General features: G+C 53.7%; 1 protein-coding gene across 3 annotated transcripts in view; it reads right to left on the bottom strand.

The window, feature by feature from the left end:
- HSF1 (heat shock transcription factor 1) overlaps window positions 1-24,837 on the bottom strand; it is a 35,450-nt gene that overhangs the window by 2,456 nt on the left and 8,157 nt on the right. For 2 of the 3 annotated variants that reach the window (XM_039321312.1, XM_039321311.1), the window contains exons 3-10: window positions 23,699-23,835; window positions 22,297-22,421; window positions 6,778-6,853; window positions 6,438-6,499; window positions 6,219-6,315; window positions 4,998-5,128; window positions 3,151-3,363; window positions 418-504 (exon numbers count right to left, since the gene is read on the bottom strand). In XM_039321312.1, coding sequence (XP_039177246.1) covers window positions 418-504; window positions 3,151-3,363; window positions 4,998-5,128; window positions 6,219-6,315; window positions 6,438-6,499; window positions 6,778-6,853; window positions 22,297-22,421; window positions 23,699-23,835 — 928 coding nt within the window. The remainder of the gene's footprint in view (window positions 1-417; window positions 505-3,150; window positions 3,364-4,997; window positions 5,129-6,218; window positions 6,316-6,437; window positions 6,500-6,777; window positions 6,854-22,296; window positions 22,422-23,698; window positions 23,836-24,837) is intronic. The other variant, XM_039321313.1, reaches the window with a different exon arrangement.

Raw genomic sequence — 24,837 nt, 5'->3', positions numbered from 1 at the left:
GAGCAGCCCCCTCTGGAGAGCAATCGGGAGAGCTCCAGGCTTGGAAGATGTAAGACCCCCTGCCTTGGGTTCAGGTCTGTCCACGCCAGCCAGTTTGCAACCCCCAAGCCCCAGGAATGGCTGCCCTGCGCGCCAGCCCAACTCTGCTCCGAGCAGCAGCCCCCCCCTTGGTCCTCCAGGTGGGGGGGGGAGGGTGGAAGGGGGCTGGGCAGATGCCCTGGCTGCAAATTCAGGGGCTGCTCTGTCCTTAGTGGGGTGAAGAAGGCTGAGTCTCTGGCGCTGCAGGGACTCCTAAGGCAGCTCTCAAGAGCTGAGGGCGAAGCAGCCACCCTCCTGTGGTCCCGTCTGCTTCCCCCTCCCGGCTCCCTCCCCACGTCTCCTGGGGGGGGGGACGGCCGTGCCTGAGGAAATGCTAACCCTTGCTGCGGTCTGCAGAGCAGGGAGGAAGAGGAAGGGCTGGGGAAAAGGCAGGTGACTTCAGACATCTGCGGAGCACGACCCACGCTGAAAGATACAAGAAGAAGAAGCATGGATGGAGAAGGCCCACAGGCCTGTCACCAGAGGGAGGAGGGGCACTTGACCGGCCAGAGAACGCTGCTGGAGGGGCAGCCCCCGCGGACGGGGAAGGGGAGCAGAGACAACAGGCCAGTGGGGAGGACAACAGAGAGCTCCCCCCCCCAGAGCAAGGGCAGGGCGCCTCGCCATTTGCCTTGCCAGCTCTGAGCACCCCGTCGCTCAGACAGGAGAATGCGAGGAGCAGGACCCCAAGGGCCCCCAAAGGTGCCCAGCTCTGCCCCTTGCAGGGCCCGAGCGATGGTCTCCCCAACGGGCGAGGCCCGGCCTGCCACGGGGCTCTCCCTGGCAGGGAAGAAAGGAGGCTTCCTCCGAAGGAGGCCACCCCAGACTGACCCTGCTCTGCTCTGGACGTGTGCATGGGTCTGGGGGGCCTGCGTCTACTTCCAGGGCCTTTAGGGGGCTCTGAACCGCACAGCTCGGAGAGGGCTCGGAAGTGACCCCCTTTGGGCCATCTTGCCCAGGCCACCGCCTACGGCCAGAGAGACCGGGAGGCCAGGCAACGCTGGGGCCTCTCGGCACGTCTGCTCCCCCCCCCCCCGGCTCTGGAGCTGCTCCCGTTAGTAAGACAACACCCCCCCCCCCCGTCCAGGCTCTGGCAGGCCTCCCCCCCTCGTGCAGAAGGGCCTTTGGGGCAGAGGGGAGAACCCTGGTCCTTCCTGGCCTTCTCGTGTCCGCCCCATAAGGCCCCACCAGGTCAGGGCTCTCCAAACGTGGCAACGTCTAGACTCATGGACTTCAACCCCCAGAATTCCCCAGCCACCTCTAGGTTGGCTGTAACCCAGGGTGTCCACCTTGCCACTTTAAGACTTGTGGACTTCAATTCCCAAAATTCCTCAGCCAGCATAGCAGACGGTACAGGCCCTGGGACGGGACCACACGGCCGAGGAAGGAAGCATAGCCGGCTGGGGAATTCTGGGGTCTGAAGTCCACAAGTCTTAAAGTGGCCAAGGCTGGGCGCCCCGCTGTAGCCCCTTCGCCAAATCATCCCGTCCCGGGTCCAGCCAGCCTGAGGGGGGTTTTGAGGCTGCTCAGCGGCTGAGAGGGGGGCAGCCCACCCCCTTCGATGGAGTCAGGCCAGGGGCTCTGCTCCCCCAGGGCCCTATGGAGCTAAAGCCCTTTGTGGCCTGTTCCCATATGCAAGGTTGACCCCCAGTTCTCCCCAGGAAGACTCTCTCAAACTGCAGCCCTACAAGTGGCCCCCTAGACGTGCAGAGCAGCCGGGTGCCCTGCGTGCTGAGCCAGGGGAGGAATGAGTGGCGGGCTGTGCCCAGCTGGCCTGACTGCCAAGCGAGGCCCAGGAGCCCCCGGGGCCTCTGGAGCAGAGGCGGGCACGGCAGTATCCGGTCGCGAAGGCGGCCGAGCGTGAGGGAGGGTCTGCCTCTGGCTATGTAGCGGGGAGGAAAACTCCCCCAGCATCAGGGAAAGCTCCGCCCCTCGGAAAAGGACCAGGCCTCTCCTGGCACAGGCCGTCCTCGCCTTACGACCGCAACGGAGCCCGACATTTCCGTGGTTAAGCGAGACGTTTGCTAAGCGAGTTTTGCCCCATTTTACGACCGTTCTTGCCTCAGTCGTTCAGCGAATCACTACAGCTGACAAGTTAGCAACCGAGCTGTTAAGTGAGTCCGCCTCCCCCACTGACCCGGGAGATCGCGACCGTCATAAAGATGAGTCAGCTGCCAAGCGCCTAAATTCTGATTACGTGACCCTGGGGGATGCTGGGAAGGTCGTGTGTGTGAAAAACGGTCACAGGTCACTTTTTTCAGGGCTGTCGTAACTCTGAATGGTCACTAAACGAGCTGTTGTGAGCCAAGGGCTCCCTGTGCAGACCAGCTGGTGGAAGGCCCCGCCTGGAGGGAAGGCGGCCACTGAGGCCAGGGCGGGGCGAGAGCGTGGCCACACCTGGGTCACCTGAGGCTGCTGCTTTGCTCCGGGCCTTTGCCTGCCAGCCCCACCTGGTCTGGCTGCACCAGCGGGCACCCACCTGGGAGCTCAGCACCTGTTGGGCTGCAGCCCTAGCGGGCAAGATCTGGGTCTCTGCAGCCCCTGGGAGGGCCTGCTGCCCCCTGAGGCCAGAGTGCTTTCCGGGCCCTGGGATAATTCAGCCCCTTGGGCAGAGGGCAGTCTTAGCGTGAGGGGCTGTGTCTGCCCTCGGTGGGGAGGGCCACTGAGCGGGGGTAGAGGGCACAGAAATGGCTCTGAAGGACAAACGCAGCCCCTCCCGCTAAGGGGAAGAGAGGGCTTGAGCCCAGGCTGAGAAAAGAGCCCCTCCCTCGTTTACTAGAAGAAAGCGCGAAGGGGGGGGGGAGGAAATCACCTTCAGATCGACAAAATTCAGTCCCTGAAGCTGAGAGCCCAAAAGCCATCTCGTCGTGCCTAGCCCTGGTCTCTTAGCCCAGGGCAGGGGTCTCCCAACCTGGCAACTTTAAGACTTAGCTGGCTGGGGAATTCCGGGAGTCTTAAAGTTGCCAAGGCTGGACACGGACACCCCTGGGCTACGGCAAAGCTACGGGCGGAGGGGAGTGGGCCAGAGAGGGGAGGGGACCCTCTGCCCCGGGCGTGATGCCCCACACTCACTTGTCCAGACAGGCCACGCTGAGGCACTTTTCCTGGGGCTGCGCTCGGCTGCCCTGGGTGGGAGAGGCCGTGGTCGAAGCGCTGCTGGGCTGCTCCTCTCGGAAGATGGAGTCGATGAACGTGGAGGGCGAGAGCGGGGGGCCGATGTCCTCTGCGGAGGGGCTGCAGGAGGGGCTCGGGGGCTCTTCTTTGATATGGACCAGGTGGCTGCTCCTAAGGCAGGCCGGGAGAGGAGGAAAGAGGAGAGAAGCAGTGAAGGCAGGCAACTGGGCTTTGAGGACGAGGCTTGTGGCTGCAGGCAAGAAAGGGAAGGGTCCCACCACCATCACCACAGAGCTGCCACCCCCAACTCTCCTCTTCTTCTGGCAAAGGTGCCAGCCCTTGGGGGGGGGGTCTGAAGGGGGAGGGCAAACCCTGGAGGCAGGGAACAGAATAACACAAATGACTGTCCAATCTCTTCTTGAAAACCTCCAGTGTTGGAGCACCCACAACTTCTGGAGGCAAACAGTTCCACTGGTTAGTTGTTCTCACTGTCAGGAAATCCCTCCTTAGTTCTAGGTTCAATCTCTCCTCGGTTAGTTTCCCTCCGTTGCTTCTTCTCCTGCCTTCTGGTGCTTTGGAGAACAGCTTGACTCCCTCTTCTTTGGGGCAGCCCCTGAGATACTGGAACACTGCTATCCTGTCCCCCCTCGTCCTTCCCTTCATTAAAGTAGACATACTCAATTCCTGCAATTGTTCTTCGTACGTTTTAGCCTCCAGCCCCCTGATCCTCTTTGTTGCTCTTCTTTGCACTCTTTCTAGAATCCCAACATCTTTTTTACATCGTGGCAACCATGGAGATGGAGAGGACGCCCAGTGTTGACACCCCAGAAGTTCCAGAGACGGAAAAAGAGAGCAGAACTGACCCATTTTGGCAAGCGGCCGTCTCCCCTTTTACAAGCAGGAGCTCCTGTGTGGCCATGACAGGCGTCCTTTGGCTCCATCCTCTGGCAGCGTGAGGGGTGGGGGAGAGGAAGCAATAGGGGGCTGGGGTCCTGAGGACCCTGAACCCAGTGAACATGGGCAGGGGACCAAGCAAGTCGTTGCCTACCAAGGGGCTGAGAGTGCAGAGTGCAGAATATGCTCCTTTAGGCAGGACTCCTGGCCCCAGAGTCCCCTGAGGCTGAGCAGCATGGGGCCAGGGCTTCTGGGCTCATGATGGAAACGAGCATCAGAGCCACCGGTGAGTGACAGGAGCAGAGCTGGATCCCAGAGGCTGGGCCTCCTTCAGGCCCCGTCGGCCAAGCAGTGCCATTTGGCGGGGTCGCGGAGGAGGGCCTTCTCTGTGATGGCACCCACGTCTTGGAACCAGCTCCCCCCGGAGATTAGGACCGCTCCCACCCTGTTGGTCTTCCGTAAGCTGCTTAAGACCTGGCTTTTCCGGCAGGCCTGGGGTTTATAAAACCTGACCCCTGGATGACTGTCTTTGCATTGTTTGTTTTGCTATGTTTTATGTGTTTTTTATTGTTAGCCGCCCAGAGTCCTTCGGGAGTGGGGTGGCTTATAAATTTTAAAAATAAAATAAAATAATAAATAAATCAAGCTGAGATCCTGGAGCCGCCCTGCTGAGAGACACTGTCACCAACGGGACCCGGAAGAGAAAGCCACAAAGCGACCTGGAACCGCCAATCAAGCCGTGCCAAACTTTTGAACCAATTTTCCTTTTCTTGCTGGAAAGTGGAGGGGGATAATTGCTCAGCTCCCCCCTCTGGGTGCAGATGCAAACTCCGACACAGCCCCCCCCCCAGGAACCTTCTGAGGAAAGGGGGGGGGCAGCCTGGCCCTCCCCACCCAGAGAAGCCGCCTACCTCTCCTCCTCAAAGCTGCTGGTGCTGGGGCAGGGGGACGGGCTGGACTGGGCCAGTTCGGTCACGTCGGAGATGATGGGGCCGGAGTCTGGAGAGTAGAGTTTGGGGCCGTCGTACGCTGGGGAGGATGCCTGCAATGAGAATGGGGGGGGGAGAGAAAGATGGGTCTTTCCCCCACCAGCCAAGGGCCAAGAGGCAGCCCCTCCCTCCCTCCCCAAGAGGCGAGTGAAGCACGGGGCCCCATTCCCCACCGGGGTCTTTTCAGCAGGGGCCCCTTCCTTGCCCCCACTCCTCCCTCTAGCAGAAACTCTGAGAAACTGCCCCCCCCCGAAGTCCCTTGGCGATTCAGCGTGAGAAGAGGCCGGAGCAGGCCGGAAGGAGGGCAGGCGGGCAGAACCCAGTCGAAGAGGGAAGGTGGACTGGCCGGGGAGGCCAGGGGGGACCCTGGGGAAGAGAGGCGGAAAGGCCGGGCTCAGACCACGGGCTTAAGGCCAGGCCTGGATGAAGGGAGCCCAACTCCCGGGCTGGCACAACGTGGGAAGGGAGCTGCACCTCTGGGGGCAGAAAACAGCAGGATCCGAACACGCCTTTCCCGAGGAACAAAGTTTATTAAAGGGCAGAAGCCTTTGTGAGCTGCAGCTCAGGAAAACTGAGGCCGGGACCTGCGATCCTTTTAATAACATTCGTTTGCTGGGAAAGGTACGCTTGGATTCCCCCCCCCCCATGACCTAAGGCCTTGCGGGGGGGGGGGCCTGTCTGAGGATTCAGGTCCGAGGGCCGGCCAGAGTCCGAAGGGCTGCAGTGGTCTGTCAAAGGCAGCCAAGCCGAGCCGGGCCTGCTTAGCCCTGGGGTGGGAGACCCTGCTGGGGGGAACTCCAGGAAGCATCAATTAGCCCCAGGTGAGAAAACTCCCACCGGAGGACCCAATCTTTGCAGCCGCCCAGAAACCGGACATGGCCAGAGCCGAGCTGGGCTCCAGCCGAGCTGCAAGGCTGGGAATCATCAGCTGCGCAACCCCTTGGGGAAGGTGGACAGGGTCAGAGAAGGACGCGTGGCAGGCTGGTTGTGTGTGGGAGGGACCCAGAAGGGAAGAACAGTTAGGGGAGAGATGCCCTCTTGGACAGTCTGCCCAGGGACGCCTGAAGGAAGACATGGGGGGGGGGGAAAGAGATAACAAGGGAAGGCATCCGCCCAGCCCGAGCCATACCCCTCCCCACTCACCGAGTAGGGGGACGGGCTGTGGAGGTGCTCCAAGGAGTACTGCCGGCCATACTTGGGCATGCTGTGGGGTGAACCACCGTCGTTCAGCATCAGGGGGCTGCAAGAGAGAGCGAGGGGGCAGTGAGGCCACCCTGCAGCCAGGGTCCCCGGGCCACCCTGTCAGACCCAGCGCTTCACCCCGGCTGCCCATCAATCGTGCACCCCTGGGGGCTCACTTACATCTTCCTCTTCACCCCGAGGATACGGTTGGACTGCACCAAGGAAATCAGGAACTGGATGAGCTGCAGAGGAGGAAGAGGACGCTGGTGAGGCTGCTGCAGGCTGCACACCGGGGGCCGGAGCTGGGAGGACCGAGGCAGCCCAGGGAAAGAAGGCAGAGGGGCTGCTGAGGCCGTCGCCCCTGGATCTCCAGACTCAGGGATGGAGGATCTGGCCTTCATCTGCTCCAGGCTGCTTCCGCGATCTCCCACACTGCACTCTTTGGGTAGGCTGTGGATTCACAGCAGGGCCCTCCGGGGGGGGGGGGAGGTTGATCTTGAGCTGGGGGGGGCAAACTCACCTTACTGACGACCTTCTGCTGCTGCGTGTGCTTCTGACGCAAACTGGCCACCTCTCGCCACAGGGCCTCGTTCTCGCTGCAAGGAGAGGAGCGACCGGGCCGTTAAGAGAGTCGGCCTTGTGAGCTGCCCCTGAAGACGGAGGCTGCAAACGGCCTCCTGCAGATGGGCACCCGTTCCAAGCCAGCCCCCGGGGTGCCAGAGATGGGGGGGGGGGAAAGCTGGCACACGCCCTGCAGGTGCCCAACTGAAGGGAGCCGGCAAAGCTTTAGTCTTGGGGGGGGTGAGAGAGAGAGAGCAAAGGCTCCTCATTCTGGAATGAGCCTACTTGAAAACAGGCTTTGGAGGAGGACAGAAAGTTTACTAAAAGGCAGAAGCTTTTGTGAGCTGCAGCTCTGAGCTTCACCTTCTGGAAGGTGTTGCTGGCGCCCGTGGCAATAACAGCGGCCTTTAGACTTGTATCCCCCCCCCCCACAAGGCTTCGGCAGCCCTCCCCTGGGCAGCCCACCATGCAAGCGTTATGTGCCCATTGCTCCCAACCCCCTGGATCCTCCTTCCCATCAGCCGGAGCGTTTGACTCTCCAGAGAGGCCCTTCTTGGGCATCCAGGGCACGGCGGCCCCAGCGAATCTGAGTCTGGGGCTCTCCTAGAAAACCCCCACCCCGCAAGAGAGAACACCGGTGGTCTGTCAGAGCTGCCCCGCTCAGGTCCCTGGGAAAGAAAGACCCTCGGCTCCATTTGGTTGAAGTGACGGGTTCTTTTACTAAGGACTGTTGGTTGCAGTGAAGGCAGGCTAGAACCAAAGTTACCACTCCAAAGACTACAATCTCCCCCCCCATCCTGTCCCCCCCCCATCCAGTTCGTCTTCAGCCAATGGAGAGCCGTAGAAGTGTTTTGAGAACCGCTGGGATGTCTGGTGCAATCCCCATCCCGTTCCCAGGCTTCGTGGCCTTGAAGACTGGGCACAGGCTGGTTCCGTGCATCTCTGATCTCCATCAAGATGGCAGCCCCCCCTCCCCATTTTCCATCTCTGCCCCATACATGCTCATTGCCCATTTGCCCTTCCTTCCCTCCCCCCTAACCATTGATGGCAGGCTGCTAGCCGGGCGCCAAGCCGAAAATGGCAGAGCTGGCACAGTCCTTGTTTAGCGACAACTGCGACCTGCAACTTGGTCATTAGGTAAAGTGAAACCACAGCTGTGTTTGTGATCTTATTTCAGCTTTTGGTTGCTTTACAGACCTGCAAAGGTCGTAAATATGAGGACTGGTTGCAAAATTACTTTTCCTTCACCCTCATAATTACAAAGAGTCACTAAATGAGGATGACCTACAATGCTAGCTATCCATAGGAAGCTTTGCTTTCAGAGAGAGAGGTGGAAGAATTGTGGGTCCCCCACCCCTCCAATCCGTTTTGTCTGCTCACGCAGACTTAAGGCAACAACAGTTCGGTCTCTGCCTCCAGGATCTCAGAATGACAGAGCTGGAAGGGACCTTGGAGGTCTTCTAGTCCACCCCTGCTCTGCCATCTGAGGTCTTCTACTCCAATCCTATACTATTTCAGACAAGTGGTTATCCAATCTCTTAAAAGCCTCTAGTGATGGGAGGACCCACCCCACGCTGCAGTGCATTTTTTAGTATCTACAGATATGACCTGTTACTTTTTTATTATTTCATTTTAAAAAATAAGTAAACACAGCCAAAGCTCTCTTTAGCAGTTTGCAATAAAATGTACTTGTGCCCGGCACTTGGGATGCGTTAAGGCTCCGTTACCGGACTTTACTATTAGTTGATTAATCATCACGGTTGTTGTTATATTTATTGTTTTGATATTTTTAAATTGTTTTAGAGTTTTAGAATGGTAAGCTGAGCCCATTTTGCTGAGTTGGGCAGCTACAGAAATGGAACAAATAAATAAAATATTTTGAATGCTTGCCACGCAGAAGGAAGGAACAGCTCTAGTGGCGTATCTTGGGTAAAGTAAAAATGGCAGATTCCACTCTCGTCAAGAACCAAAGCGTAACAGAAGCCTTTGCTACTCTTCTTGAATTGGGTTCGCACGACGCCTCCGCTCCTAAATTGCTGGCACACAGGGCAGCTTTGTGTTGACTTGCAAGGTGGCCTCTGGATCAGAGCTCCCTGCGCAAGAAAGCTTGAACTGGGGTCTGGTTACACGCCTGGCATCCTGCGCGGCAGGCAGCGAAATCTGATACACCCCCCCCCCAAAAAAAAACCCTTACACGATATACTTCATCCTCAGTCTATATGCAATTTGAATAGAGAGAAAAAAGGAAAAAATAGAACAAAAAGAAGAATGAAAAGTTAACATTAAAACAACAGAGAAAATGCAGAATGGCTTTAAAGAATATCATGTTCTGAAGAAGGTAAAACAAAACTGAACAAAATTCAAAGTGATGAAGTGAGCCGGAATGGAATGGAAGTGAGAAAATGGGGGAAGGAGGACTGTCTACCGAAAAGACGAAATCCAAATTACAAACCTATACATTCTGATCGGAAGGGTGGAAAGGATAAGGAATAAACTTGACAGTGGCTGGGGTTGTGTTATGCTGGCCCCACCAATGTTGCTCTTTGGTTGATGAATGCCCAGGTAGGATCACGTTCAACTTGTGTTCACTGTGTTCTTGATGGCTTTTGTTGATCCTGGTGGCTGACCGAGCTTATGTGCATGCGTTTGTGTATCTATATACAGGTGTGTGTATGTGTATGTGTGTGTGTGTGTGTGTGTCTGTGTCTGTGTGTGCATATGTTTTGTTTAATATGGTTTTTAACTGCTGCTAGGCACCCAATGTTTTGAACTGGAGATGAGTGGCAATCTAAATTAAGCTAATAAATAAATATATGCTGTGTTCTCAGCGGCTCCCACTGTCCCTACAGAGAATGTTTCAGACCAGCCACGGCCCTCACATTTGGCCTGACTCTCAACCAAAAATTTAGAGCCCCCCCCCTTCCTCATCCTTCCAGGGGGAGGTAACTCGTTCTGGCTCAATCCAATAAGTTCACGTTTGTATTTATTTCTAAAGAAATGGCGCACCCCGCATCCAGTCACTCAAGATGCTGCAATGGCTAGAACAAAAAACTTCTGCATGGTGAAATTGAGGCTTTTTTGTGGGGGGGGGGGCGATACTCAGAATTCTATCTTGACAAGAGAATCTAAGAAGGAGCTTTCTCCAACTTGGCCATTAGCGAAGCTCCCGGGAAGGGCTCTGTTGGAAAGTTATGCAGGTAAACAACCACCCTCCTCCCTCCCAAATGAAAAGATCAAACAGCACTGAGAGACAGGTGGGGGGGGGGGACCATGGTGGAGGCCGCTGATCAAAGGCGCAGAGGGAGCCAGCAAGCAGCTTAATCAGGAGGCTGCTGGCAGATTGGCAGGGGAGGGAGGGGGGACAATAAGGTGGGCTGTGCTGAGAGAGGCCAGGCTGAGTGACACCTGCCTGCAGTGGCCCAGCCAGGTGGATGCACCTGTGCCTTTGACCCTGTCCCTTCAGCAGCCTTCTCCAAGCCTGCTTGGCCAGCCAGCCCCTCAAGGCCATAGAACAGGGATATGCTGGGATTGGGGCCTTGACCAGGGGTAGGCAACCTTGGTTCTTTTATGACTGGTGGACTTCACAACTCCCAGAATTCCTGAGCCAGCATGGCTCAGCTTGAAAACCTCTCCCTTTCCCCTCAGCATAGCTGGCTCAGGAATTCTGCGAGTTGAAGTCCACCAGTCATAAAAGAGCCCAGGTTGCCTACTCCTGTCCTAAACCCACAACATGCAACACATCCACTTTCTCACATTTTTCAGGAGCTGAGTGAGAGCAAACTCCAGCCTGCCAGATAGGTCAGTGCCCAAATAACGCCACTACCGTACTTCGCAACATTACCATCAACTAAATTTCATTTTTGATGTGTGCCATTGTGCCCATAGTATAAAAATGACAATAAAGGTTATCTTATCTTATCTCCTGCACTCAGAATTCTGCCGAACCGCAGCCCAAGCAGGCTGCACTTATTCCCTTTGCCCCTTGGCTCTTTATTTCCATGTCCAATTGTTTGCCCCAAACCTCATTTTAGACACTCCCAAAAATACTATTTCTCACACTCAGAAGCTTCACTAATTCTTTCAGAATAAATAGATGCATCACCCTTTCCTACGAATCCCTTTTCTCTCCCACAAACAGGAGCCAGACTGATCAACTGAACTGAGACTAGGTCTGACCTCCAGCAGGATGGAAGCTGCCCTCCAAAACCAGCTCATGGGATGAAACGAGAGGAGGAGATGAAGGAAAGCGGAGCAAAATAAGGCAAGAACAAGGAACTCCCCACTTCAGAAACAGCTGTGGGGCTGTGTAAGGTGACCTCTCTGACAGGTGCGGTAATTGTGCAGATGTTTTTTGGACTCTCCTCTGCTTGATGGGAACAGAAGAGGGACCCAGCACACAGCTGAGTATTGCAACGCCCTGCCAGTGGCCGGGCAGGACTGCCCTACAGAGGAATAACAGGAGTCCTTTTATCTGCTGCTCTCTGGGGAAGGAGAGAGATGCACCAGGACTCCAGACTGACGGGGCCTTAGTATCCCACCAAGCCCAGAGGGACAGACAACAGGTCCTTACACTCCTACACAAACAGGTTGATGCAAGTCTGGTGGCATTTCTCTGCTCTAAAAATAAGGTAGGGCTAAAACAGTGATGGCAAATCTATGGCACGGGTGCCAGAGGCGGCACTCAGAGCCCTCTCTGTGGGCACGCGCGCCGTCGCCCCAGTCCTCGGCCTTCAGCTGGATTTTATAAAACCTTTTCGCTTTAGGCCTCCGCTGCCGTGTGCAAAAAAACCCCAAGTTCAATCAATCAGTCAATTTCAACTTCTTGCAGGAAAAAAAGAGATCTTGCAAAGTTGGAATTAATTGATCGAACTTTTTAGTCCCACCCCGTCTGCTGTTACCACCGCAGCCACGCCCAGCCAATGGGCCACGCCCAGCCAATGGCCACACCCACCCAGCACCCAACGATGCATAAATGGGTTTTGGGTTGCAGTTTGGGCATTCGGTCTCTAAAAGGTTCGCCATCACTGGGCTAGAGGGTATGATGGCTTCCAGGTGATCTTCAAATGGACAGAACCAGACTTTGTTGCCCCTGCAAGGAAGACGCTGTAAGGCAGGCATGTCAAACTGCCAGTCCACAGGCCGGATGCATCACGCCAAAACCACACCCATCCCATTGCCAGCAATGGGGGAAAAGTCACAATACATCATGCAACGTTGCGAGTTTGACATGCCTGGTGTGATGGTATGTGGGGGGGGGTCACCTTGGGAGAGAGCGGGAAGAGCTGCAGCCCGGGCAGTGGCCGGAGAAGAGGCAGCTGAGCCCAAAGAAAGAACCCGGGCATGGGAAGAAGTCTCAGAAGGGACGCCGTCTAGTTTCCTAGGCTGCAAAGAGGATGTGGGAGAGACGTATTTTCAGACTTGCAAGATTCTGTTAACAGAACTAATTCATTTGGGTGTGCTCCTTGTCTGGACTATTTCGAGGCTGACAGGCAGGTCCTTCCTCCTTTCACAGGGCAGACCCCAGAAGGGAGGATATGATCTTGCAAGACAGCCAGCAAGCAACTCATTTTGTACGCTTCCACCTCCACCTCCTCCTCCTCGCCTGGGCTGTCACCCCTGAGAACAAAGCTTTGGGCTGATTCAGCTGGGACTCGTTCTTCTGCTCTTTGCCGCCAAGGACCACAAGTGGCAAAAAGACCCAGAAGTCACAACTACGCTTCACTGGATCTCTCACACACAAACACACCAACACTTCACCTTCTCCTCAAGTGCAAGCAGGACAGGCAAACTGATATTTGTACTAGTCCCGTTTTATTTGGCACTAGAAAACGTCAAGCCAAGTCCTCCCGTGATTAACAAGCAATTCTACTAGGCATTTCCAGGTATTTCCCCCCATCTCTCACCGAAGGATAATAAATGCTAGTTTGCCACTGGAGGCTCCTCATGGTTCTCCATTGCACAAAGCTCCTTTTGAGCTAAGACTCCACCTGTAGATATCCAACCTGCACTAGCCCACCTGCCAGCTTACTCGGGGCCCCGGACAGGCAGCCGACTCCAACAGGCTACAAGGCGGGTGTGATTTTAATTTCTTTTCACAGCTCTCCATCACCAGAACTGCCCGGAGTCGTTGGATACAAGATGGGCGGCAAATAACTTTTATAAATAAATAACTTTTATAAATAAAGAAAAACCCAAAGATTCTCGGGTCATAAGTATCAATCAATACGGATAAAACAGCCCTGCTAAAGTCAGAGGGCAGCAGACAACCTTCCTTTGGTGAAGAACTCGGCCACTTTCTGGAATGGATCTGGCATGGCGGCAGAGCTGACCCAAGGGAGGCTGATCCTCAGGCTGGGGCCACCAGCCCAACACACACACACACACACACACACACACACAAGGTGGGGACCTGCTACCCTGGACGAAGGCCCCATAAGACCAGTCCTGCTCCACGCAGGAGTCAAGATATTTTGGGCTCTAGCTGTGAATCACACCCAGAACTTACTGGCAACTGAGGCCGTCTCTGCAACCTCGATTCAGCTGTGGTAGCTTTTCAATTTGTGAGCCCCATCTAAAGACTGTCCAATGGGAAAGGGGGGGAGGAGGGCCAGATTCCACCCATTCTCTGCTGGCGATTGCAGAGGGGTGAAGGGAGAGGCCTTAAGCCGCAAGAGACCTCCTATTTCTGGCCTGGGCACCTGGGTGCACTCAGGTTAACTGTGGGCCACACTCAGCTGGGGCTGCGTGGAGGAGGGAGATGCGTTTTTGCAAGGCAACCCCCCCCCCACACAAATGAGAATCCTCTCGTGGCAGTGCAAGGCCAGAAGGCCATTCCCCTTTTCCAGACCTGGGCAAGAAAGCGCAGGGACGTCTCCCCACCCTCTGCCCACCGACCTTGGCCCAGGGTGGAGGCAAAGTACGGAAGCCCAGGAAGGGCTTAGAGCAGCGGTTCTCAACCTGCGGGTCGGGACCCCATTTGGGGTCGAACGACCATTTCACGGGGGTCGCCAAACAACGCAGTCCGCCATTTTCCCCCCCCTTTTCCTTAGCTGTGCTATTCCCTTTTATTCTATTGGCTTTTGAAAGCCAATAGGATAGACTCTCTTGAATAGAGTTTAATTCTATTGGCTTTCCAAAGCCAATAGGAATTGTCCAGGCTGGCCCTGCCCTGCTGAGCCTGCCAAAAGTCCCATTCTGCAAACGGTGCTGCACCAGTTGAGTAGTCCTCGACTTACGACCGGTTGAGTAGTCCTTGACTTACGACCGGTTGGGGGTCGCGGCATTAAAAAGGTTGAGAACCACTGGCTTAGAGGCTGCTCTGCAGAGCAGGTCCTGTTCTTCTAAGCAACACTGCTTCAAATGGGAGGGGAAAGGGGGCACTCTACTCCCCCCCCCCCCGCAAAGATAGAAGAAGTCTGCTGGTCCAGGTTCCCAAGCCAATGAAAGAGAAGGAGGCTTCTTCCTAATGGGAGCCCAGCCCTCTCCTCCTGAGGCACACTGCATTTACGGGCTGAGGGCGCTGCTGCCCTCCCCATGGCTGCTCCCAGCTGAGGAAACGAGGGCCTCCCCCCCGTGTCCAGCCTGGTCTCCTCGCCCACGGCCCGGGGGAGCCAGGCCCGTCTCCAGCGAGCCGGTCCAGCTTCGGCCCAGAAGGCCCCGTTTTGTGACCAAAGAGCCAACAGAAGCCTTAAAGGAAGCGATCGGATTTAAAACCGCAGAAAGAAATCGCCTGCTGGCTGACGGATTCCGTTTTAAGGAGGCCATCGGGGATCCAAGACAAACGAGAAGGCAGGAAGGGGAAAGAGAGGCCCGAGGAAACGGGAGCTCTTTCCAGGCCAAGAGGGAGAGGTTTCTAAGTGGAGAACGCCAATTTTCACAACGCTCCGGATGGGGAAAGGCAGCCCTTCTCCGTCCAGCACAGGAGAGAGCCCGGGAGGACTTGGCAACATCAGCTGGACCCATCAGCTACTTGCAAATCGAGACTACGAAGCAACGGCACCACTGCCTGCTTCCTTGGTAGAGTTTTTGGGGAAAAAAGCTTCAATCACCGTCAAGACGGCTCAGGATCCAGGGCTATTGTGTGCTGAAGACGGCTGGCTGCTCCCTCGGCTTCAGCTGAAGTCTTTCTCCCTCTCTTCCTCCAGCCAGACTTTCCACCCTGGAGCTTTGGTGGAGTAATTTCGTCAACAACCGAACAAAATCCCTCATCTCTTTCCCGCTTCAGCCTGGCTGCTTCTTGTGCTGCCCCAGAAGGACCGAGAGCCACTTCAGGAAGGGCAGAAGGGAACCAGCCGTAAAGCCATGCAACATCGCAAAGCTCTCCAGACTTGGCCACTTTGAGACTTGTGGGTTTCAACGCCGCTGGCTGGGCAGTTCTGGGAGATGAAGTTCACAAGCCTCAAAGTGGCCAGATTTGGAGACGTCCGCAAAAGGGCAACGATGCTGCTCTGGTCTTTGTTCTGGAACAATGAGGCAGGCGGCAGGAATAAGCGCGCCCAGCTGGGTGGGTGAGCAGGCCCCAACCCCCCCCCGGGCTGGAGACGGGGGGGGGAGCCGCCTGCCAGGCCCAATTTGCTCGGGCAGGGAAAGGCAACCAGGCCCTCCCCACACCATCACCAGAAAGGCGTCACAGGAGCTCCGGTCCTAGAGATCCGGAGTTATTTATCAGAGTTAAAGAAAACCTGGCTGAGCAACCGTGTGTGTGTGTCTGTGTGTGTGTGTGCGCGCGTGCACGTGCACACAACTAGCAATTGCTCAGCTGTGCAGCAGCTAATAAGGGCCACCCGGTCTGATCTCCGGTAGGCCAGTGGCTGCCACAGGCCAGTTCCCAAAGAGTCAGTAGGATGACCCTCCAGCTGTCCCTCTTTGGTTTGCTAGTTGAGGAAGCACCAAAGAAGCTGAATGATGCAGGACTGATGGCCTCAGAAGAAGTCAGCATCTCCAGAGGAGTAGGAGTAGTAGTAGTAGTAGTAGTAGTAGTAGTAGTAGTAGTAGGCCAGCGAGGGGAAGCGACAAAGGGAGGAAAGGGCCGCAAAGGCTCCAAGGGACGCTGAGCAACCGGGGAGCGCAGAGCCCTTGGCAGCTCCTGAGAGCCCTGCAGGGAAGCTGGGCAGGATGGAGGCAGCCCCAAGTCTGGGCCAAACCTGCTTCCGTCAGTTAGAACAATGAACCAGTGGAACCACCTGCCTCCAGAAGCGGTGAATGCTCCAACACTGGAAGTTTTTAAGAAGAGCCTGGACAGCCATTTGTCTGAAATGGTATAGGGTTTCCTGCCTGAGCAGGGGGTTGGACTAGATGACCTCCAAGGTCCCTTCCAACTTTTATTATCATCATCATCATCATCATCATCTTCAGCTTCTCCTGCTGCAGGTGCCTTGCATCGGATGATGGCCCAGCTGAGCTGCGCCTCCAACCCAGGCAGTCCTTGACACACACATCAGTCATGTGACCCACCCAATTTTACGGTATTTTTACAGCAGCTGTAAGGCAAATCATTACACTTGTTAACGGAATTTGTGGTTGTTAAGCGACCACCGCAGTCATTAAGCAAAGCAGTGGCGCGCCATGGGGTGGTTTTTCCAAAACCCTGAAGTGTTTCGGTTGCTGCAAACAAGCGTAAAAAATGTGACAGCCTAAAATTCAACTGCAGGACTAAGGAGGCGGCCCAACTGCCAGGTCTCTGAATCCATGTTGTTAAATCCCCTTTTTTGGGTTGGTTGTAACTTCGAACAGGTTGCTAAGTCACTGGTCATAATTTGAGGACTGTACCAGGACCAGCGTGGGAGGCTCTGAGAGAAGTGGCCACCAAGAGCAAGCACAGCCATAACGGTTCTGGATTCACCTGAGGCGGCACAGCTTCAGCAGCCAGGTGCCAGCCACGCACCTTGGTGGGACCTGCCAAGGCAGCTTTGTGCTTGAGGGCACCCAGGCCGGAGCGTTCGGCTCTCTTCCTGTGGGGGAATTTGCACGCGTAGCAAACTGCCATGCATTCCCCCCCACAAACCTCATAACCTTTTGATACCCTTTGTCCCAAGGAAGCAGCCAAAAGATCACCCCCTTTTGACTTAATACCTTACCTACCTAAATAAATAATATGCTTTAAGTTCCCCCTTATCTCTTCCTGTCTTTATCTCTTCTTGTCTTTATCAGTTCTTTCTCCTTTTCTAATTTACCTGTATTTGTTTTTACCTGCTCTCAACAGGTAATGTGTTACTAGAAAATAATTGCTTATATGAATGCATTTTTCAGTTACTTTATGTCAACAACTGAAGGATAAACTTCTAAATGTAAAATGTCAGCAGTTAATGGTAAAGCCTATGTATGTAAAAAGTATATAAGAAACAATAAACTCAGAGTTTTGTCAAGCTGTGTGAAGCTGTGTTCTGCAGCTTCAAACTTCTGCTCAAGACATGCCTGAGTCTTTTTCTTAGCATCGTTACATCTTCCACGCCTGTTAAAGGACCTTGTAATTTATACCCGACACTTCAAGCAGAACCAAGAAGCTCAGACGGGCCGCTTCCGAGGAACAATTGTCTGTCACTGGCAGAGGAAACTGCATGAAGGCCCGCTTCCGAGGAACAATTGTCTGTCACTGGCAGAGGAAACTGCATGAAGGCCGAGGGAGCCTTCCTGAGCACAAGCGCCTCGCCCACCACGTAGATCAATCACCTGGCTACGGAGATGCAGGGCTTTTATGCTCCCCGATTCGCATTCCAGCACCAGGGAAAATGAGATTTTAAAGAGGAAACTGTGGCTGATTTTGGTTTCCTTTTACCAGCAGAGAGGCAGCCCAGGTGGGCGCTGTAAGAGAGACTGGATCGCCTCCCTCACATGGCTCAAATGACTGGGCACTTCGCCCCGTTTTTCTTCTGCTTTCCAAACACTGGCAAGGGGGAAGGAGGCTGGGGGAAATTTATGACCTCTCTGAACCCTCAGGGCCCTGAGCACCTGAAAAGCCAGACTTGGAGAATCTGGCTCCCAGCTTTTTTTTAACTAGGGCAGTGGTTCTCAACCTGTGGGTCGGGACCCCATTTGGGGTCGAACGACCATTTCACGGGGGTCGCCAAACAATGCAGTCCGCCATTTTTTCCCCCTTTTCCTTGGCTGTGCTCCTCCCTTTTATTCTATCGGCTTTTGAAAGCCAATAGAAGAGACTCTCTTGAATAGAGTCTAATTCTATTGGCTTTCCAAAGCCAACAGGAATTGTCCAGGCTGTCTCTGCCCTGCTGAGCCCGCCAAAAGTCCCAGTCTGCAAACGGCGCTGCACCAGTTGAGTAGTCCTTGACTTACGACCGGTTGAGTAGTCCTCGACTTACAACCGGTTGGGGGGGTCGCGGCATTAAAAAGGTTGAGAACCACTGGTCTAGGGGAAACCAGAGGCTGGGCACAGGGCCACCTTTCCGCTAAGGCAGTGTTTCTCCACCTTGACCATTGGAAGGCATGTGGACTTCAACTCCCAGAATTCCACAGCCAGCAACGCTGGCTGTGGAATTCTGGGAGTTGAAGTCCACATGCCTTCCAATGGTCAAGGTGGAGAAACACTGCACTAAGGTAACCTCAAGCAACTCAGCAAAGGAGTTGGCTAAACCCCAAACTGGCAGGATTCTTAAAGGTGGCCACAGGAAGGAATGGTGGCTCAAGGAACTCAGCGGCGGTCATCCTCAGAAACCACCTCCCCCGTGGAAGCCCTCCCTGGGAGAAGATGAACCACCTTCCTGGTGACCGAACGGCTGCACGGGGGGACTTGCCAGCAGCTTCCAGGCGGGAGTCAGAGGCGGCCCAGAAGGCGACAGACCAACCTTGCAGGAACCTGCCTAGTCCCCAGGGCTCCCCTGGGAGGAGCTGCTCCACGTATGAAGCCCTGGCGATGTCACAAGGCTGGAGCTTCCTCCTCGGAGGCCCACACTGTCCTCCACAGGCCTTAGATCTGGGGCCGAGGGCGACATGAAAGAGGACGAGCAAACAAGATCCTCTCCGGACAAGAGGGAGCGAACACAGGAGGGTGATTCAGCCACCATGTTCTAGATCGGAAACCTGGCAACTTTACGACTCGTGTCCTCATAGACCAGGGGTCTTCCAACCTGGCTCTTTGATGACTTGTGGACTTCAACTCGTGCCTGGCTGAGGAATTCTGGGAGTTGAAGTCCACAAGCCGCAAAGTTGCCAAGTTTGGAGACCCTTAATGTGGATGGAACTGCCCTTTGCCTGCTAAACCAGGAGTAAAGTGGGAAAGAAATAGAATAACATAGAAGAAGAATAAAGTATAATAATCATAATAATAATAATGAAAAAATCACTAAAAGCAAAAATCATGTGTCTGCATAATCTCTGAAAGAAAGCTGTGTTAGCCAAAAGCTGTATTAACAGTACGTGAATGACCTAATGCATATTTAGAAACATTGTATAAAAGTAAAAACTGCCTTCATTGTTATTCCCATGAGAAATGGACCTAACGTGTGAGAAACTATCTGAATGTTACACAAAGTAGATTCCATATACAATGTAAGATTCCATCTATGCTTCCTTTGTTCCTGAGAAAAAGAAACCTACAAAGCTTTAGTTTAGACCCTCCCCCTTGTTCAGAAATTTGTTGATTGTTAAATCACTTCTGAACCTTTTTGCGCAAAAATAAAGATCTCTCTTTCACCCATGGAATTTCGTAAAAGCCCTTTATTTTTTAAGGCTTTATTTTTCCACAAGAGGAGGATGGGTGTTGCATCCCTCCACGGCTACCCCCATCATCCCTCACGATGGACCAAGCTGTCGGAGAGCTGGCCATTCATCAGTATGATCTATACATCTTTCTGAGCACCAGCACACAAAATAAATAACACGAGCCTGGGTAAGTCTTAGCCAGTGGTCCCAGCCACTCTCCAAAGAGGAGAAGCAGAAGCTCCCTCCGGGGCTTCCTCAGGACCAGCTGGGCAGGGCGAGCCCAGAAGGCAACTCCTGGGCCTAGAGGGGGAGGCTCAGGGAAGGGAGAGTGGAGAAAGGGGGGAAGTCTGCTGGTCCAGATGGCTCTCTTGGTGGGAGGAAGTGTTTGGGAAATGGCTCCTCCCTCTCCAAGACCTTCCAGACCAGCGGAGTCATTCAAGGCTCCTCTTTCTGGAACAGAAGTGAGACTCCCTTTAGTTGAGCTTGACTTCTAAGGTCTACGGCAGGGGTCTTCCAACTTGGCCCTTGGATGATTTGTGGACTTCAACTCCCAGAATTCCTCAGCCAGGCACACGTGCCTGGCTGAGGAATTCTGGGAATTGAAGTCCACAAGTCATCCAAGGGCCAGGTTGGAAGACCCCTGGTCTATGAGGACACGTCTCAGGAAGGCTGTCACTTGGGGAATTGATGGCAAAGGGCAGAAACTTTCTGAGAGAGAATGAATCCGTTCACGTTCAAACGGGAAGCAGAATTGTGGTTGAGGGCAAAGTGCATTAAATGCTTATTTTGTTATGGTGGAACAGACCTAGCATGTAAGGAAAGGTTGATGGAATTGGGCATGTCTAGTTTAACAAAGAGAAGGATGAGGGGGGACAGGATAGCAGTGTTCCAATATCTCAGGGGCTGCCCCAAAGAAGAGGGAGAAGCTATCCTCCAAAGCGCTTGAAGGCAGGACAAGAAGCAACAGATGGAAAAACTAATCAAAGAGAGAAGCAACCTAAAACTAAGGAGAAACTTCCTGACAGAACAATTAACCCGTGGAACAACCTGCCTCCAGAAGCGGTGAATGCTCCAACATTGGAAGTTTTAAAGAAGAGACTGGACAGCCATTTGTCCGAAATGGTGTGGGGTTTCCTTCCTGAGCAGGGGGTTGGACTAGATGACCTCCAAGATTTCTTCCAACTTTATTATTATTAATGAAGACTACCATGAAGGAAAAAAAAAACCCTCCAAGAACTTAAAGCATTACTTTACTTCCTTCCTGGTTGAGGAAATGAGGAAAACCGGTGTGGATCTGCCACGAGAGGCAAAGAAATAAGGTGGGTGCCAGGGGGTGGGTGCCAAGGACTGGTCATTCACCAAGATGGAGAGGCAAACCTGGAGGTTATAAGATAATGAGATCACAGCCGAGGCAAGAGAATTGTTAGCAGACATGGTAAATATTGCAAGGAAATCAGAACCGGGCTCCATCCAAGGGGAGGGAGGGAGGCCACTCCTGGAAGGGTGAGGAGGAGAAAAAAAAATGTGGGCCTGGAAAAGGTAGAAAAGGCATGGAGTTGGTGGGGGGGGGAGTTCAGTGCTCCACCTCTGAAGGAGACCAAGGCAGCTGGGAAGAGGACCCAGGCCCGGGAGCGAGGGGCACCCAGCTGTGACTGCTGGGGAGACGACCTGTGCCTGGAAGATCCCATCCGAGTAGCTGATTTGGACTGGGGACAGGAAGGAGGATGTGCAGCAGCAGCCAAGAAGAGGAGGGCGGAAACCGTCCCTGGGACTTTTGCAAGGCAACTGAGGATGCAGAGTTGGGGAGGGGGTTCACTTATGATTTTAAAAGTGCTGGACTTCAAAAAGAGTCTGCCTCTCTGAAGGGAAGCAGGGGAGACCGCATTCCTCTCAGGAAAGTGTGGGGGGGGCATTCATTCCCACTGAACTGTGTGGTTATTATTATTCATTGTTATTCATGGGTCATGTTCATCTGATTGTAGATCTGCATGGTTGTTCAATGCAAGTGTAAAATTGAATTCTGAATCCGGGTTCTGAATTCAGGTAGCATGATAAAGCTGTGCTGCCTATGGACATATCTCTCTCTCTCTCTCTCTCTCTCTCTCTCTCTCTCTCTCTCTCTCTCTCTCTCTGTATGTGTGTGTGTGTGTGTACACGTACACAGCATGCTGCTGGTAAGGTTTTATAGCAGGTTTAATGAGAATAAATTCAATAATTCTATATTGGGGTGGGGAGAGGGAGGAGAGGGAGGGCAGTGGCTGTGTGTATAAATTTATGAATCAGGGCCAGCTGCAGAGTTAGAGGTGAGTGAGTTTACACAAGCCCTATTTACAATAAAAGTTTAATTCTTGTTCCTTCCAGTACACAAGAACAGGCCGTGACTCTCACACTTTTGGGCAGGAGAAACAGCAGCGCAGGAGCCGTTGGCCTGTTTGCTTCCAGCCTCGCCACAATTAGTACATCCCATTCATTCATCCCGTTTTTGTTCCAGTTAAAAGTTACAAGAATGCAAGTTTTAGGAACATATAGATTCCTGCACCTGATTTCCCCTCAAACGTCACCTTGTGTCAGGGAAACAAGGACGCCAAGAAGAGCATTACGAGACTCGGTCAGAGAGAAAAACAAAACAACAGAAAGCCAGGAGACCAGGATACGGCCAAAAGAGTTTTTCAAGAGTTATTTCAGCTCCTTGGATGCTGGAGGCCCTGCTGGCCAGGAGGGGGCACTAGAACACAGAGGAAGGGAGACTTCCCAGATCCAGAGCGTGTGCCTCCCCCCCCCAAAAAAACCTTCCCTCCCCTCCCCTCCCCAGGCACCTACGTACTGCTTCATGGCGATCAGCTTGGAGTCCATGCTCTCTTGCTTGCCCTTCATCAGCTGGACATCGGTCAGCAACTGGGTCATGCTGTCCTGGCGAACCTTGATGTCCTCGTTCTTTATGCTGGACACCTGGAAGGAGGGACGGAGGGAAGCATCGCTCAGTGGGGCCCACCCCTTGCGGAGGAGGAGAAGAGCCGGCGGGCACCTCAGGTGCAAGAAGTCGGGAACCAGGACAGAGTTCAAAAGTACTACAGGGAGTCCTCGGCTTACAACCGTAACTGAGCCCCAACTTTCTGTTGCTAAACGAGACACTTGCAAGTGAGTTTTGCCCCAGTTTACGACCTGTCTTGCCACAGTTGTTAAACAAATCACTGCAGTTGTTAAGTTAGAATCATGGTGGTTAAGTGAATCTGGCTTCCCCATCTGGCTGTGCAACAGTGTTTAGCAATAAGGGCAGTCAGACATATACACACCGCGTCACAGGATGCTCTCTCTAAGCAGTTTAGAGTCTGCATACTGACCACAACAATCTGGGTCCTCATTTTACTGACCTCAGAAGGACCTCAACCCTGAACCTCATCAAGATTGATCTCCTGTGTACCACCATGACTTCTTTCCTTCTCATTTCCTTCCTTCCTTCCTTCCTAACCTGGCAACTTTAAGGCTCGCGGCTTCAGTTCCCAGGATTCCCCAGCTCAGCCATGCTGAGTTAAAGTCTCAAAGTCGCCAAGTTTAGAGACCCCTGATCCTGGTAATAGTTGTCCCACGGGGTTGTTTTTTTTTAATTATTATTTTTTAAATGGCAACTGGACTTTCTTGGTAAAGAAATTTGAGTTGCTTTTTGGGGAAAAAAGCACCCTTGGAATAAAGCTTATGTATAATAGGGCTAAATCTCAGAAATGCAAGTGTCTTAGCACAGGGCGTCTGTGTGCTGGAGGGAGTCGGTAAGAGCTCTGCGTAGCTCTTCGTCTTCTTAATTAGGACAAAAGGCAGCCTAATTATTTGCATCCTCCTCTTCTTTCAATGAGTACTTCTGAGAAAGTGTCCTTAGAAGAGCAATTCTAAACTCAAAAAAAGGAATTGGGGGCACATCCTAGGAATGTCTTTAGCAGCCCCAGAGAGTAGATTCAATCCACTGCCATCCTTGGCCAGCAGCTCTCTGCCAGCAGAAGAACCAGGACAGGAGCAGATCCTTAAGGCCTCAGCATCCTTCTCTGGCCATCTGCCTCCTCAGCATCAATGAAGCAGACAGTGGAGCAAGTCCCCTTTTCATCAGCATCCCAGAAAGAAAGACAGATTGGAAGCCCCCTTCGGCCTTTCAAGCACCGGGCAAGAGAGGTTTCCCCCCCTCCCAGAGAGGGAAGTCTCCTTGGAACCTCAGCCAGCAGCTGTCACGGCCGACTTACGTTGGTGACTTTCCTCTTGATGTTCTCCAGGAGATGTTCCTGGCCACGGAGGAAGTAGGGGTGCTGGAATTCAGTGTCATCCTTCTCGGGCTTGACCAGCCCGCCCTGCTCGATGTGGATCACCTTTCGGAAACCGTCTGAAACATAAAGAGGCAAAGCTTGTTGGCAGCCAGACCAGAGGAGACTGGAGAAGCTGACCCACCGGTCACGTATCGCAGGCGTCTCCAACCTTGGCAAACTGTACAACTTGTGGACTTCAACTCCCAGAATTCTAAGGGCCGAAGTCCACAAGTCGTAAAGCTGCCAAGGCTGGAAAGCCCTGATGTGCACCATCGTGGGATGCTTCTGCTTCCAAGACGCGCACATATTTAATACGCTGTGGTTTTTATGAGCCAACCTTCCAAATGTCAAGTAACGAAAAGGACACGCTTTCCGCCCGTAGATAGAAAGGGGGCCTTTCGGAGAAGCATGAAAAGGGTTGCAGACCGGAGCAGGACTCCTCAACCAGAACAGCCTCCCGGAAGCATCAGGTGGGCCCGATTTGAAGCAGGACCTACAGGCGATCCATTTGTCGTTGCTGCTTCCTGGTGCTCCTAGTCTGTGGAGATTCTCCATCATCCGGGTCACGGCTGTCCCAAAGGTGCTTTTTTCCAAAAGGCAGCAGAACTTTGTTGGGTTTTTCCCCCCCTTGAAAACATTTCACTTCTCAGCTAAGAACCGAAGAAGCTTCTGGGAGGAGAAGTGAAATGTTTTCAAAGAAAAAAAAAAGACTGGTTGCCTGTGGGAAAAAGCACCTTTGGGATAATAGCTCTTAGCTGTAGCCTTCATCTTTGGGATCAGTTCAGCTCCAGAAAGGCCCTTCCCCTCCAAAAAGGTGAGATGAAGAGGACCCCTGCCCTTCAGGGAGGAGGGGAGCGTCTGCAGGGCCACCAGCACAGGCTTTCAGCCCTTTCTTCTGCCAAGGGCACGCTGCCCGGCAAAAGCCAACGTCGCTGTTTGTGAACACACACACAGCACCAGAGAACAAAATGCTAGTCATCAGGGCTCAATTCAACGGGACTCACCCGCCTGGGACGGCTATTTTTAGGGACGGGGCTTCTCTGCCGTCCCTTTCAGAAGAGGCTCCAAGGCAGATGCCA

This window comes from Crotalus tigris, unplaced genomic scaffold (genome assembly GCF_016545835.1).
Source record: "Crotalus tigris isolate CLP2741 ecotype Arizona unplaced genomic scaffold, ASM1654583v1 scf7180000023738.1706062, whole genome shotgun sequence".
Lineage (NCBI taxonomy): Eukaryota > Metazoa > Chordata > Lepidosauria > Squamata > Viperidae > Crotalus > Crotalus tigris.
The sequence above is the reverse complement of the archived record's forward strand: the minus strand, read 5'-3'. Positions and strand labels throughout refer to the sequence as shown.